This window comes from Myxocyprinus asiaticus, chromosome 46, assembly GCF_019703515.2.
Source record: "Myxocyprinus asiaticus isolate MX2 ecotype Aquarium Trade chromosome 46, UBuf_Myxa_2, whole genome shotgun sequence".
Taxonomy (NCBI): Eukaryota; Metazoa; Chordata; class Actinopteri; order Cypriniformes; family Catostomidae; genus Myxocyprinus; species Myxocyprinus asiaticus.
Genome location: NC_059389.1, coordinates 12306824 through 12323285, shown reverse-complemented (window position 1 = coordinate 12323285; position 16462 = coordinate 12306824). Strand labels below are relative to the sequence as shown.

At 37.1% G+C, this 16462-nt stretch overlaps 1 protein-coding gene across 3 annotated transcripts in view; it reads right to left on the bottom strand.

The window, feature by feature from the left end:
• Nucleotides 1–16462, bottom strand: part of LOC127435626 (UPF0606 protein KIAA1549L-like) — a 78821-nt gene that overhangs the window by 5486 nt on the left and 56873 nt on the right. For all 3 annotated transcript variants that reach the window (XM_051689220.1, XM_051689221.1, XM_051689222.1), the window contains 6 exons: nt 13718–13908; nt 7314–7441; nt 5747–5871; nt 3635–3873; nt 2030–2159; nt 661–1032 (listed from right to left, as the gene is read on the bottom strand). In XM_051689220.1, coding sequence (XP_051545180.1) covers nt 661–1032; nt 2030–2159; nt 3635–3873; nt 5747–5871; nt 7314–7441; nt 13718–13908 — 1185 coding nt within the window. The remainder of the gene's footprint in view (nt 1–660; nt 1033–2029; nt 2160–3634; nt 3874–5746; nt 5872–7313; nt 7442–13717; nt 13909–16462) is intronic.

The following is a 16462-nucleotide window of genomic DNA, read 5'->3' as shown; positions in this document are numbered from 1 at the left end:
CAACCATTATTTCAAGCTTGATTACACTTCCTAGCACCATCTAGCGCTCTGCGCATGCATCAAGTACTAGAAAGAGTTATATTTTGGTCTGTTTCTCACCCAAAACTGATTGGATCGCTTCAGAAGACATGGATTAAACCATTGGAGTCTTACTGATTACATTTATGATACCTTTATGCGCTTTTTGGAGCTTCAAAGTTCTGGTCACCATTCAATTGTATTGTATGGACCTACAGAGCTGAAACATTCTTCTAAAAATCTTTGTTTGTGTTTAGCAGAAGAAAGAAAGTCATACACATCTGGGATGGCATAAGGGTGAGTAAATGATGAGAGAACTTGTGTTTTTGGGTGAACTATTCCTTTAACATGGAAAACCAAACACCTATAATACTGTGTGCCTACTAACATTAATATAGTATTTTAACAAAATAGGGCCACTATTTTCAAATTAGGAGACTAAGGAAGAACACGATACCAATGTCTTCGACAATATCAACCCACATAGAAAAAAAAATTATCATGTAATGCTGTAATTTTACATAAATAATACATTTAAAACTGTGCAAAGAAGAATGTCTATTCTCCCTTTTATCCCTTTAAAAGTCGATGAGTTTCTCAATAATTTTTTGAATGCTTAATTAAGGCAAGCATGGAACCTACTGGTTTGGGAAGGCTACACTGATGCATATCCGGCCCAAAGGAGGAGCCATGCTGAAGAGCTCCGTTGGGGTGGTTCATAGTGCCAGGAGCGCTGGTAACTCCATCCAAGTAGGGCCTACTATGGCTGGGGTTGTAAGAATTATGAGGGTGGTGGTGATGGTGGTGGTGGTGGTTGGTTGGAGTAGGCTCGGCAGAGGCCAGTCCAAAGGCGTTGTCCAAGAGTAGGTGCATCTGCTGCCTCACTTCATCAATGGATGGTTGGGAACTTAGGGTGGATGAGTCAGAGTGACCTTTGACCTGATGGTCACCGCCAAAACCCAGGGAACTCAGAAGGCGGTCCACATCAGTTTCTTCAAATGGCTCAGGCTCACCCTGGAGTGCATGCATAAACAAGCTTATGCCACATGATGCAACGTTGTAGTATATGTAAAGTCCCATTAAGTCAAGTTAAGTCAGTTCATTTGGTGGCTATCTTGGTAACGCCCTTCAGGAACCAAATTTCTTTTTAGGCAATATGCATGCAAGTACAGCTCCTATCTACTTGAATGGGCAAAGACCAAAATCTCAAAAAGTGAAAGATTTTGTTTCAAGAGCACATTTCAAGTCAGTCATAAAATATGACAACAATTGTGTCATGAACTGTCAAATCACACTAAAAACTGGTCCAGTTAATGCACATGGACATTCTAGAGTAAACCAACTATCACAAATGCGATTGGCTCTTAAGTGAAAGATGGGACTTTCATTTATAGTGGACATCACACTCAACGCAGAGCAGATACTGAAATATGTATATTCATAGAGTTGCCTTATTCAGTGTTACGATTTCTTCCATTAGTTTTTCCAGGAGCGGTCTGCCTTCTTTTACTTATGCGGTCTCTGAATGCAAGTACACAGAAAATAGCATATGTGATAATAAATTCAATATATACGGTATCAAGCCACGTAAGTTTTAAGAGAGGTACCTGTGTTGAAACTCCCTGATCTGAAAGCTAAAAGCTGAGCAAATTTAAAAGCTCAGCACATTCACGGCTATTATCCGATATTGAATTTCCAATCTAAATAACTGCTCTGTGATGAGGTGAGCAAAAAGTCAGCATTAAAGAACCAGCTACCTCCATCTCAAGCTATCAAACCCATAAGCTGGACTTAAAGTCAACGCTAAAGGTAATCATCTTCATTTAAGCCTCAGAGCAAACTTGAGCTGACAGTCTTTACAAAGCAAAGAGAGAAAAATCTTTCTCTGCCAGCTCCTTGAGCTATGATTGACATGCGCTGCACACCAAGTCTACAGTGGAAGACTTCATAAACAGTCAGTGTTTAACGTCTAGGATTTGGGGTCCCAAGATACAGGGTTGGCAGCACTCACATCATAGCCGCTGTTGCGGATTCCCCTTCTAGATCTCTCCCTCATGACCAGCATGTCCATCTCAGTCTCCACTGGACTAGGGGTGTTCAGAGACTGCCTGCTCCAATATGCAGGTTCCCTTTGGGAGTCACTGGTGAGAGAATGTTAGAAAATTTATCATTAAGTAAAAATTTTCAGCGTCATGATCACTGCATCATTAGGAACCAACATATTGCATTTTAAATTGTGATTTATTCACTGCAGAAAGTTTTTTATTTTTATTATTATTAGTAGTAGTATTAGTAGTATTTTTGTTTTGTTTTCCAGCAAAAATATTTAAGTATCCTTAAAACAAAATTAGTTTACATAAGACTAGTTTTAAGGGAATCTATCTTGAATCAAGTTGTTTTTTTACACAATTATAAAAATTTTTTCTGTCTTGTTTTAAACATAAACCTTGCAAAAGTTTGTAAAATTCATGCATAAAATAAGAAACAAAAATTTCTTTTTTTAAAGTATGTTTAGTTTTTTGTACTGGAATCTAATAAAAAAAGGATTAAAAAATGTTTTTTGCAGTGTTTTTATTTAAACAGACTGAAATATTGACATGCCCAAGACAGAATAACATTTCAGCATAGTAAAGTAATCTTAACAATACCATGATTTTAATGCATATTATACAGTATCAAAATTTATTCAGAAAAGAAGCTGATTTTCCAATAGATATGCAGGTGCTATCCAGTCACCTCTTAAACCCTATATGGGCCATATGCCATTTACAAATGACACAACAAAGGCAGTTTTGTGATTAAAACACTAACCATTTGCTTTCCACTTTCATAAAGTCACACAGTTTTTGTTTAAATCAATTCTAGATTTATTTTCTCTAACATGATCGAATTATTTGGTTACTGAGGCAACAGCAAGCAATCTTAGCATTTGTTGGAGATCATCATGGTAACCTGTGAAGTCTATTTTAAATACCACAAGGTTAAACTATTTTGATTCTTTAGACTCAAATAGATGATCAAAAATATGAAATATGTAATAATTAAACATTTTGGCTTCCAAATGTTTAAAAAATGGGAAAACATACTATGTGTAGTGCATAGCACAGTCAATGTTAAGTTAAACAGTACTGATATCAGTGTTTATTGATATACTGATTTTTTTTTTTTTTTTTTTACAAATGATTAATTTTTATTATTGATTAACTTAATGCATTAATAAAACTTGATTGTCAATTAAGAACTGAACACAAACAAATTACCTTTTAAAAAGGTTTTCAATCCATTTTTTACACTGGCACAGAAACGTCCCCTTAAAAATACCATGCTGTCATGAAATGTGTTACCATTTGTAGTCCATTGTCATTAATAATGATGTTTTCTAGGTCAAATGTCACCCCCCCCCCACCCCCCCAAAAAAAAAGAAAAAAAAAAAAGAAAATTGGGGATGCAGTCAAACTTCAGGTCTCTATATATTCCGTATGTTGATTTTATTATTTCATAATGTGGTCCATGGATGGTTAAACACATTCCAGTATGTAGGAAATTGCAATTGATTTTATTCTCGCTGAATATTGTGTGATGACTAATAGCTGTCATGGTTTTAATCTCCACCTACCTCCTGCGGTACTTTACGTAAGTGGAGGGTTTTCTGTCCTCCTTTGGTCCCCGCAAATCTTCCAAATCCAGGGAAGCATTCTCTCGCCTCAGCCTGTCTCGATGGCTGTACATGTGGCTGCTGCCACTCCCGCTACTGCTAAAGACCGGACCATCACCATAACCTTTCCTTTTAGCCTTTAACCTCAACTTATTCCGATAATGCTCAATGTCTGACTTTTGCTTCATCCCCATGTTTACCTGTGGGTGCAAATAGTGTTATTTTATAATCTGAACAAAGCAGTGTTATAGGCCTCAAATTTCAACCTAGACCAATTGCCACAAAGAGATTAAATGGAGAGCAAATGCAGACCTTTGCTAAAGTCTCCTGCTTCTCAGATGTTTCTCTTGAAAAGTAATCTCCCTATATTTTCACATTTGTCATCTCATGTCATGGTACGCTAACAGCGTGAACAGGAAAGGACCCAAACGCTAGCAAAAAAAGATTTATTGAAAAAATATACAAAAATTAACAAAACTCTCACGAGAAAACTGAAACCCAATATAATAACAAAACCAAACAATGGGGTGGGGGGAGAGATAAAAAACAAGAAGCAAAAACAAACACACAAAATAAAAAAAAACACAGAAAAATAAACAAGACTAGAGAAAACACGACTAGTCTGACTAGACAAAGTAGAGACAACGAACTGCCAACAGATAGAGCACACAAGGGAGAATAAGTAGGGAGAGAAATCAGGAGGAATAATGAGTAGGGCAGGTGAAGACCATAAACTAATAATCAAATGGGTAACAAGGCAAACGAGAGGGCGGGGTATTAATAAAGACAAGACAGACACAAATACACAAGTAAATGAGAACACACAAAACTAAGTGCATTCACATAACACAAGACAAAACACAAGTGCCTGGACTCAGCCACAGGGTAAATAAATCAATCCAACCAAAGTGGCTGAATCCAGACACAAGACATAAAACAGACATAGAACACGTACATGTCAGGGCTCTGCCCCAAAGGGAAAAAACCCAAAACTAAGGGTAGAACCCTGAAACCTGAATTGTTTCAGAAGAGATGTCAATGTCTCAAACTGTGCTCAGATTTGCTCAGGCACCAAAGTCTGCAATCCAAATTCAAAGATTTCAACATGAACTCAAATATTTCTCATTCAATTCTCCCGAGTCCAAGATATCTGAAATATACTATCCACATTAATTTTTATAGCTTTATACTCTCACTTTATGTCAACAATTGTCTACACTTTATTTCTCCTAAAGAATTTTATGAGATATATCTGTGATAAGGTTGATACTTCATTGAAACACAACTGAGAACACAATTAAGTCAAATGAGCTATGCAAGAGCAACCTCTAAGGAATATTTTTTTCCAGCATAGTCCACAAAATCTAATTTGTCTAAAATCCTGCTCCACATAATTCAAATATGTTATGATTGCCTGTTTTTGTACCTCATCACACAGCATTTTTGCTTTCACAGTGGACAGGCAAATTACTTATAGCCACAAACCTGGTTAAGACACAATGCAAGACAGGGCCCAAAACTTTGTTTCTGTTGACAAGCACTCAACACAGGAATAAATAACATGCAATAAAAGCTTCCTTAATAGAGCTGTTCAGCTTGTAGTCCAAAAACCCAGAAGAGAATTCACCATGGGTTCCCCCAAGAGTTTCCTATGGGTTTTTATAATGGGGTTTTTTAACTTATGAGTAAAATAAGGTCTGTGATAAACATTACTTGACAATAAGTGGACATTTTGTTCTACAACATAAATTACACAGTCATATCTTAAATGTGAATTTTGAAGCTGTATTGAATTACATCTTTTTTTTTAAAACACAAGGCAGCTTCAAAATTCACATTTGAGGTATGACTGTGAATAATTTATGTTATAGAACAAAACGTCCATGTATCATCAAGTAATGTTTACCGCAGACCTTATTTTACTCATAAGTTAAAAAAAACCATTATAAAAACCCATAGGAAAATCCAGAGGGAATCCATGGTGAATTAGACTTCCGTGTTTGCCTACAAATTGTTGTCACGGCTGAACAGCTCTATAAGGTGGCCCTATCTCCATGGGGACATCAAGCTTACCTCTCCATTCAGGATGACAGAGTCTTGGCTGTTATTGGATGAATCAGGATAGGAATAGTTGAGTGGGGCAGCCATAGGCTTAATGGTGATGAGGCGTAGAGAGCCAGTTAAAGAGTCATAATGGTCTGCAATAAGACACAGAAGACCAATGCAATCACATAAAACTACAGTACAAGGTTAAAAGGGGTTGTGTATGCTGAGATTGCATCAGGCTCCTACCCAAAAACGGAGTATGATACTTGCCACTGCTGTAAAATATACTGAATATATTCTGGAATAATCACTTATTTATGGGTTCAGGGGTTTAACAGTATAAATATCATGGATATTCCTGGATGCTTCTCTTGGCAATTGTACTTGCAGGATTGTACCGCATCTCGCTGTCAGTACAGTTGTATATGAGAATATTGTTATTGTATTGTTGTAGTAAGATCTTTTTTGGACAGTGGGGTCCAAAAGTCTGAGGACACTACAGCAAATGCATCTAATATGAATTGCTGTAACTGAATACAATTTTTCCCATTACAATTTCTATTATCAGCATAACACTTGTTGAATTAAAAAGCATTTTTCGTGTTTGGTATGTCCCCTTTTTGCAACAATTACAGCATGCGCTTGAGCTGGCATGGATCAACAAGTAGTGCAAAACCTATCCATTTTAAATCAATATGATTTGAAAATATTTCAAAATCCATGGATTTCAATGGTAGCAATGAAATCTGACATTTTGTATAGTGTTAACAATATCATATGTATTTGCTTATTTGATTAGTACAGAATCTTCAATAATTCTTCAATATGACTAAATTCAGGTATGCAACTCTGAATGGCACAAGCTGATAGGCCCTTTGATTTGTAAGCAGGTAGCCAATCAACTTGCGTACTCTCTCTTTGCTTAATTAAATTTGCTCAGTTTGCAAGTAAATGGATGTCACTTTAGTTTTTGGGAAACCCTCCACCTCCCAAGCTCCACATGTCTAGATCTGCTAAGTGGGGATTATATTTATGTCTAATTGTACAGCAGCATGTCAACATGCTTAACTCAGTATTTCTGTGTATGTTCTAGCAGTAACAAGTCTCTGTACTTGCTCTGCAGCAGCAGCGTGGCAGATCTAGTCCGCCAAGACCAATATCCTATCAATGTCATACCCACATGCTAAATCTTTCAGAGAGTTGTCATGACTGAAATTTATTAATGTTCAATATTCATTCATTTAATGTCATAATGTTTCTTTGTTTTACACTTTTCAAAATCCTAAAACTTGTTTATTTACGGTTTTAAATAAGACTTTGAATCCTATATTTTCAATGTGCATTCAGACTTTTGCACCCATAATTCAAAAACCTTCATAAAACATTATGAGAACTAAATATTTATTAACACTTGTTTCAGCCATTAACAGAAATTATGTTTATCGGGATTTTGTTATGCTATTGTTTTTCATTATCTTCAACTCCTGATAATTATGATGAGATAATTATTATTGGTGTCACAAATGGGTAATAATTCTAATACATAAAGTAATGGGAATCTTTTGTTCTTACTTTTATTTTTTTGCTTTCTCACCATTTCTCGTGTGTTGCTCTTCTTTGGGTGCTTTCTGTGCCATACTTCTCCGAGCTGTGGAGCTCCTGCCTGTGTTCAGCTTCCCAGAATCGTTGCTCGAAACAGAGCCATCCTCGCTTGGCAACCTGCTGCGGGTAGCCATGGCAACAGAGACAATGGTAAGTTTGCTGCATGCAGTGTAATGCAGCATTAACAGTTACCTTGCAGGGCCCTCTGGCCTCTGTTAACCAGTATTAAACTGCACTGGTGTCACTTAACAGACACGACCGTAGGGTGAGCATGTAGTCATTATGTTTTCTGCATTTAAACAAATGTTCAACAAGATGAATTGTGCTTTGGAATAATAAGACAATGGATTATGAACCACATATTAGAATGCATATCATGTGCCAATGAGAGTTGTAAGTGACATCATTACTACTGAGGATGTCAGCATGCACATCACATCAAGATCAACATCGGCTTGCAAAGGAAAGCCAACAACAGTGTGTTTATGTGAGATAAGTAAATGGAGAATTTTAATGAAATTGAAAAGGTAGCCAGGAAAGGTATTTTTAGATACTTTCACACCGCAGTTTAACATTATTCTTTGATGTGAGGTGTATCTGTTTTTTGGATGTCAATATGAACATCAAAAAAATTGACAAAACAATCAAATGAATTTCAACTTGACTGTTCACACTGAAGTCACACTGACATTTTCAATTTCAATCTGAGCCACTTTTATATGTTGATATGTTACATGCAATGTAACTTTAGTGTGAACAGTTCAGTTGCAAATCAAATTAATTTGATATTTACATAAATCTAACTCGACCTTCGTTATAATTGCGTGTTTGATTTACGAATCATAAAATAAGCTACATATTGCATTATGCAATGTATTACACTGAAAGATGCAAACATATACCACGATACCAGCCCTGGTAACTCGGTATCAATGCTAACTCGATACTTAGGCAACAAATAGAAAAATTTAAAAAACTCTGATTTTTGATGAAATTACACAGAAAATTATTGACAAAAAGAACTTCATAAAGCCTTATAGATACAAATTATGCCTTTTCTGTTTACATTTTTCTGGATTCCATGTTAAATGTTTTAATTAAATATTATGATCCAACTGTGTTTAAATCAAATACATACTGTACAGCTTTAATCACATGAAAATATAATACTTGTGATATTGCTTACAGATAATAATACTAATAATATAACCATTTAATATTATATTATTGTTACTATGAGTATTATTGCGACTGCTTTAAATAGTACATTTTTATACAGTAGCAATAGTTTTTCTGTCGTAATGTCTTCAATTTCACGCAATCAGTCGAATAGAGCTTCATTTCAGCGGGACATTTATTTTGAAATATATTTGAAGTTCTTCCGGTATGTGAAGGGTTTGTTCATTATATCAACTTCATGCAAGCTTGATATAACGCAAGCTGAAATATCCAAGCTGCAACAGAGAAAGAGTTCATGTGAGAGTTCACAGCTGTTTATACACTAAACACACAGATCTGTGACTCTGCAGATGTATACTATTGGGCACACTGCATGAAAATCAAGCATTAGTAGTGTGTGTTGCGTTTGTGTGTGTGCTCGTGTGCGTGCTCGTGTGCGTGCCTGTGTGTGTGTGAAGGAGATGACAGGAGAGTGGCGCCTCCTATACTGTGGCACGCAGTGCATGTGACTGTATATTATTTCATTAAATAACATCCTTCTGCTGTTTAATTATCACACTTGGCCATATAGAGGCTTCTTTGTTATTCTTTTCAAATGGTCTTTGATTTAATCTCAAAACTCTCACATTACATTACATTATGCTAATGGGAGCATACTTTAATATGGTACCCAAATTAACAACATGATGATATCGTACCATTAAATTTTTTTTGATATCGCGATATTTCATTAGTACCGGTATACCACGCAACCCTAATATGCATAGATAACGACTAGCACAAGGTATACACAGCCTCATTCCCATGAGATCCACGTTGGTTGTTAAAATCTTGCAATGCAAGCCAAACAACATTTACCACATCCATAACATGAACTGACTTTAAAAAATGAATGGAGGATGTTAAATTGGTTTTTATATGTCTTTGCAAGGTGTTTTATTTTTACAACACTGTATAAAAGCAGTATAAAGCTCAACAAAGAATATTCAGACAAAGCTGCTGGTGCACCATATTCTAGACAACATACTCTTGAAATATCTACAAGAAAACAAGGTAATTGGCCTCTTAAAAAAAGAAAAAAAAAATGGCGGTGGTGGAGATGGTGGTGATGAAATAATACTTTACGTCATGGCAGCTTATGCAACAAATAATAAAAATAAAAAAAACTACAAAAGCAACCTCCTTGAATGTAAATGTCAACATAATAAATGAAAAATAAATCAATATTGGTAATACTATACAATAAGCTTCTATTTATTTCTATACAAATAGTATTCTATTCTATCTGTTAACATTAGTTAATGCATTAAGTATCATTAACTAACAATGAACAATATATTTTTTTCCAGCATTTAATCTTGGTTAATGATGATTTATCAAAAAACAATTGTTAATTTTTTTATTTATGTTAGTTCGTTCGAACTTTATTGTAAAATGTTACAAAAAAAGCTACAAGCAAATATCCTTAATCACTGAGATAAGGATGTTTAATTTTCAAATCGAAATAATAAGAAATAAATGCAACACTTCAATCCAAATACTTTGTCTCCAAGAAGAGGCTAATAAAGCACAGTCAACAAAATATGCATATTACAGAAAATCTGCTAATCTCCCATAAATCCGTGCCAACAATCTGCCATGCTTATCACACCCAGCCCTGCTGGACTTGCAACCACACAAAAACGTCTAACGCAGGCAGGCAGGGGAGGGAGTGGAAGCATCGCTCAAGAAGCCTACAGGCACACTGAATCATAGATGATTCTGTAGCTGTGAGCGTATTTAGCTTCCCTGCACGCATCTTTTCCGAGTAGTTCTGTCTATCTGTCTTTCACTCTCTCTGCCGGTAAATGCTTGAAACCCTGTTTGCATATTTACTGCATTTGCATTTCCAAATAATTATTTTCCTCAGCCTTGTTCTCTGCAGGCTCATTTCTCTTTAATCGAGCCACTCAGGGAGGTAACAAAAGGTAGAATACATTTGCATTCCAGGTAATAAGCGCGGTGGGCAAAAGGGACAGAGTGAGAGAGAGAGAAGAGAAAAACTAAGCCACACTGCAATGATTTCAAGGATCAGTGCTCTTTGTTGGAGAGCAACTCACTGTCGCATTGTCCCTTGTACGACGTAAAGGCATATTTACAATCCCATAGCCTGGCGAGAGTGGTTAAGTAACCCAGAGATGTGAGAGATGTGGGTTGGTGGGTTTTAATGACCTTGAAAGGCTGCTTTGCGATGAGGCTATCAGCAAGCTTAACACTGATAAATTTCCTACCAGCTTTCATTTGCATTGTTATGCAGGATGAGAACAGGACCATGGGAGGTTTCTTTCTTTGTGTAATAAGAAAGAAAATACTCTGGAGCATCAAGGACAAATAATAAAAACTCAAAATGTAATCTGAAGAATTAAATACTTTGAGCCAGGTGCACACTGTGATTTTGTTTGTTCTGTACTTTACGATTGTTTCTTGTCAGATTGTACAATATGACCCTGGTGAGATGTCACGTAAAGGGACATCAATGGTCTTTATGTTAGACTGTACAATAAACATCGAAGAACTTGGTTTCGATTGACAGCATTGACTGGGTGATCATTCAAGTTACGTTCTTGTGCATTCTCGTTAACACATGAAATTGAAATGGTAGCGCACAAATCCAAGCAAGCCCTTGCGCTAATACCGGCAATGTTTTTCCTGGAAAATAAAACAAATACAAATCCCATTGTTGACTGAAATGTATGTGGTGTTCATTCAAAGTGAACTCAAGTGAATTGTGATTGTACAATCATAATGTGAGTGGACCTCTAAATAATAACATATTTATGTGTATATCATATAGACAAGCTAGTATATTTTTAACCGAATGGCTCTCTCTTACATACAGTGCATCCGGAAAGTATTCACAGCGCTTCACTTTTTCCACAATTTGTTATGTTACAGCCTTATTCCAAAATGGATTAAATTCATTATTTTCCTCAAAATTCTACAAACAACACCCCATAATGACAACGTGAAAGAAGTTTGTTTGAAATCTTTGCAAATGTATTAAAAAAAATTTTAAAAAAATAAAAATCACATGTACATAAGTATTCACAGCCTTTGCCATGACACTCAAAATTGAGCACAGGTGCATCCTGTTTCCACTGATCATCCTTGAGATGTTTCTACAACTTGATTGGAGTCCACCTGTGGTAAATTCAGTTGATTGGACATGATTTGAAAAGGCACACACCTGTCTATATAAGGTCCCACAGTTAACAGTGCATGTCAGAGCACAAACCAAGCCATGAAGTCCAAGGAATTGTCTGTAGACCTCTGAGACAGGATTGTATCGAGGCACAGATCTGGGGAAGGGTACAGAAAATTTTTTGCAGCATTGAAGGTCCCAATGAGCACAGTGGCCTCCATCATCCGTAAATGGAAGAAGTTTGGAACCACCAGGACTCTTCCTAGAGCTGGCCGCCTGGCCAAACTGAGCGATCGGGGAGAAGGGCCTTAGTCAGGGAGGTGACCAAGAACCCAATGGTCACTCTGATAGAGCTCCAGCATTTCTCTGTGGAGAAAAGAGAACCTTCCAGAAGAACAACCATCTCTGCAGCACTCCACCAATCAGGCCTGTATGGTAGAGTGGCCAGACGGAAGCCACTCCTCAGTAAAAGGCACATGACAGCCCACCTGGAGTTTGCCAAAAGGCACCTGAAGAACTCTCAGACCATGAGAAACAAAGACTGAACTCTTTGGCCTGAATGGCAAGCGTCATGTCTGGAGGAAACCAGGCACCGCTCATCACCTGGCCAATACCATCCCTACAGTGAAGCATGGTGGTGGCAGCATCATGCTGTGGGGATGTTTTTCAGTGGCAGGAACTGGGAGACTAGTCAGGATCGAGGGAAAGATGAATGCAGCAATGTACAGAGACATCCTTGATGAAAATCTGCTCCAGAGCGCTCTGGACCTCAGACTGGTGCGAAGGTCCATCTTCTAACAGGACAACGACCCTTAGCACACAGCCAAGATAAAAAAAGAGTGGCTCCGGGACAACTCAGTGAATGTCCTTGAGTGGCCCAGCCAGAGCCCAGACTTGAACCCGATTGAAAATCTCTGGAGAGACCTGATGGAGCTTGAGAGGTCCTGCAAAGAAGAATGGGAGAAACTGCCCAAAAATAGGTGTGCCCAGCTTGTAGCATCATACTCAAAAAGACTTGAGGCTGTAATTGGTGCCAAAGGTGCTCAACAAAGTATTGAGCAAAGTTTTTGAATACTTATGTACATGTGATTTTTTTTTTTTTTTCGTTTTTTATTTTTAATAAATTTGCAAAAATTTCAAACAAACTTCTTTCATGTTGTCATTATGGGGTATTGTTTGTAGAATTGAGGAAAACAATGAATTTAATCCATTTTGGAATAAGGCTGTAACATAACAAAATGTGGAAAAAGTGAAGCGCTGTGAATACTTTCCAGATGCACTGTACATGCGTTATTATGTGCTGTGTTCGTATTGGTTCTTCATTTGATGTCGTAGGAGCAATCACACTGCAGGACTGCAACAAAAAATGTCTAAATTACTGTCTGAACTTGGTCTTTGGCTAAGATTCATCACAAAGGCAATTAATAGGTTGTTGGTGAGCATGTCACAGTAAGCAATGAAAGAAATCTTTTAAGATTCCCAAAATTTGTCTCAACAAAATCATGGCCAAAATCGTTCAGCGTGCACCAGGCTTTAGGCTAAGATTCAGCGAAAAGGCAATTAATCAACTGTCAGTGAACGTTGCACTAAGTAATCAATACTGATGATTTGCCCTATGATCAGGGAAATCTTTTATGATTCCCCAAATTTGTCCAAATCCCAAAATCATGGCCAAAAGTCGTTCAGTGTGCACCAGGCTTTACCCAATAGATGTTTCAGACAATTTGGTTGTGTTTGTGTGCCATGGCTACCTTTCTTGATTTGGATTCTATAAATATGTCCAAAGAACAATTTCTTTGTTTCTAAGCACACAGTGTACACTTTGTTCTTTTCTCCCCAGGTCTCAATTCTTTGCAGCTTATTCAAGTCAAGAGCTTGCATAGAACTCGCTGGTCATATTGGGTAGGATAGCTTTTAAAACATTTATGATGAACAGGCTTTGAAGGCTGTAGTGTTCTATAGAGACTTGAGCGATATACCATAATAGTAGCTTATTCCATTTGTTATGTCTAAAAATATGCAGACATATCTCTCACCTGAGATGCATCTCTGTCAACTGGGGTCTTTTTGAGGCCGTCCCATCTTGTAATGCCGTCGCCACTCTGTCTTGTGTGAGTGGAGCATCCCGTACGGGAAGGGACAGGACAAGTGTTTCCTTGGTGACAGTGAGAGCCTCCTCACCTGTCTGGCCCATGTGCTGCTTGGCATAGTCGAAACCCTGCACAGGCTAGATACAGTAGAAAGGCAGATGATGTGCCGTGATTGGGCAATACAGAAGAAAGCAGAGGGCGAGATATACACAGGGTCCAAAATAAACATTTTGATGCACCTATACATGGCAACTGAATTGAGAGAATTTTGGCATTGGGACAATACTGTAGCATTATTTATCTTTTATTTTCCTTATATTTTCTTAGAGGCAAACAGCGTAGGACATTTTGTCACTTGGAACTCGAGCTAGTCTCTGTCTCTCAGTATATCTGCACCGGTCACAAAAACATAAATCAATCATGATTTTGTTCCTAATATATTCGTTTTTGGTGGCTAAATGAGGAAAAGGAAAAGTTCTAGAGGAAAAAAACATACTGTAGGCATCTTAGATAAACTCCTGATGGTAAATCTTTAGTCTGTTTTCCCGGAAGAGAAAGACTGTGAATTTTAAATGTATATCTGCTAAAAATTTAATTTAACTAGCATATAAATGGCTTCAAAGCTAACAGACATGGACTTGAAGCCACAAAACTCCAATTTTGATTTCACGTGGTTCCATTCATACTGAAAATGTTTTTGTGCCCGTCTGCTTTGTTTTTTTAAATAGTTTTATGCTCTAAAGTAGTTAAGTAGTCATGCTCTAAATTGACTTTTTTTGTCTCGCTTAAAAAAATAAATAATAAAAAAAAAAAAATCGCGTCTTGCTGTGTTAAGTAAAAAAACCCATCAACTATTAAAAATGCATTCACAGTTCCATTCTTTGAGGTTTATCTAGCTTTTATAACGCAAGTACATGTTTGGTTTGACCGGCCCCTAAGAATGTAAATTTCCACTAAGGGAAAAATTGTTAGAAGACATGTGAGTCATAAAAGATGTTTTCTTTAGTAAACGGTTTGTATCAGAGAGGGTCAGATGTTCATTTGTATGCTTTGATTTAAACCATGTATTAAGTTACCAGCCAGTGATTTTACTTAGTCACAAAGGTTACATTTTTAATCGCATTAGGCTTTTGTGATATTTTGGACCCTGGTGCAAGGTATATTCAGCACCTGGCATTCCATTTAATGGAATGCTGTGCACACTAATTTATTGATGCACAGATGGTACTTCCAGTCAAACTATATTTCACAAAGCCTGCATATGATGTTTCAAGTTGCCATGGGATATTTAATATGGAAGAGCTATGGAGCCCCTCATGTTAATGAATTATCAATAAATCTTGTAGAGAGTTAGAGTGCCTCTTGGATCTTGGAAAAAAGTGTACATATATGTCACAGGGCATCACTGATATGATGTAAATGTGAAAAATATCAACACTCAGATGTGATTCATAATTTAAGGGGTTAGCACATTGCAGTTGTCTTATCTACAAGTGTTGCAGTTTGCATCAGAAATCAGCACAACACATCGACTGTGTGTGTGATACCCAGTTTAGATCAAGATGAAATAATGTGTTTGGACAACTTTATTAATAACCCCATGAAATGGAACAGGAAGTTTAGGTGGGGTATATTGAAAGCATCGCACAGCTATCAACCATGATTTCAAATTTGTTTTTTATTAAGTTCACAGGTCACAAAGCTTCTTCACCTAATGAGCTTGCTTTTCCACTTTACCGTGTTTGCAAGTGTATAAATGGAAGTGAATAGAGCGTGAAGTCTAGTATGACTGCACCTTTAGGGGGAGGGCCATTCTCATTCTAGGATAAAAAAATAAATAAACATCTGTGTTGTGCGAGATGAGTCGTAAAGGGTTTTGGCCTGTTTTCACGGAAGAGAAAGACGTGTAAAGTTAAAAGAACTTCAATTCTTAATTGGATGTAGACCTTGAATTAGGACAAGCCCCACCCAAATATAATTCACATGTGCTCATCTAAACTATAATTCACTTGTGCTCCCTCCAATTGTATTTCATGAGAGGAGCTGGAACCTTTCATTGCCTGGTGTGCGTCATGACAGTCCATGAACCCTTTATATAAATCTTAGTTTAATCCAAGCTCAATTTGATTTAAGCGTAGAGTCCCAGTTGTAAGTCTTGCACAGAATGTAAACTGATCTTCCTCACAGATGCATGTTTCATTGTGCAATCTGGGAAAAACACGTAAGGACTGTACAAGCACATCGACAGTCGAAGCAAAAAAAAACGTAAGCAGACAAACAGTACATGCAATTGATCCTAGACATCAGGCTGTCGGAGCATGACTAAACATCATAATTTCTCCTAATGCAACTCTTGATATCTTACTCCTCATTCAGTTCTCATTCTCATAGGATTCTCACATTCCACGTAGCCAGTGTCGCCACATGGGTTTGTTATGGAAGCCAGATCCTGCCAGGGATTAGGAATAAAAACAAACAAAACTGTGTACATTTCATGAGGGAATGAACTAAAATCTCATGAAACAATGTAATGATGTAATCGAAAATCTATTGATTTTAATTTGTTGATTATAAGTGTAAAATCAATATATTTAAAGTTTACTGCAAAATATTCAGATGTATTTAACTATATCAGTTGTTTAAGAGTCTAGGGAGACCGGCTGGATTGCGTCATGGGAGTGGGCGGTCACT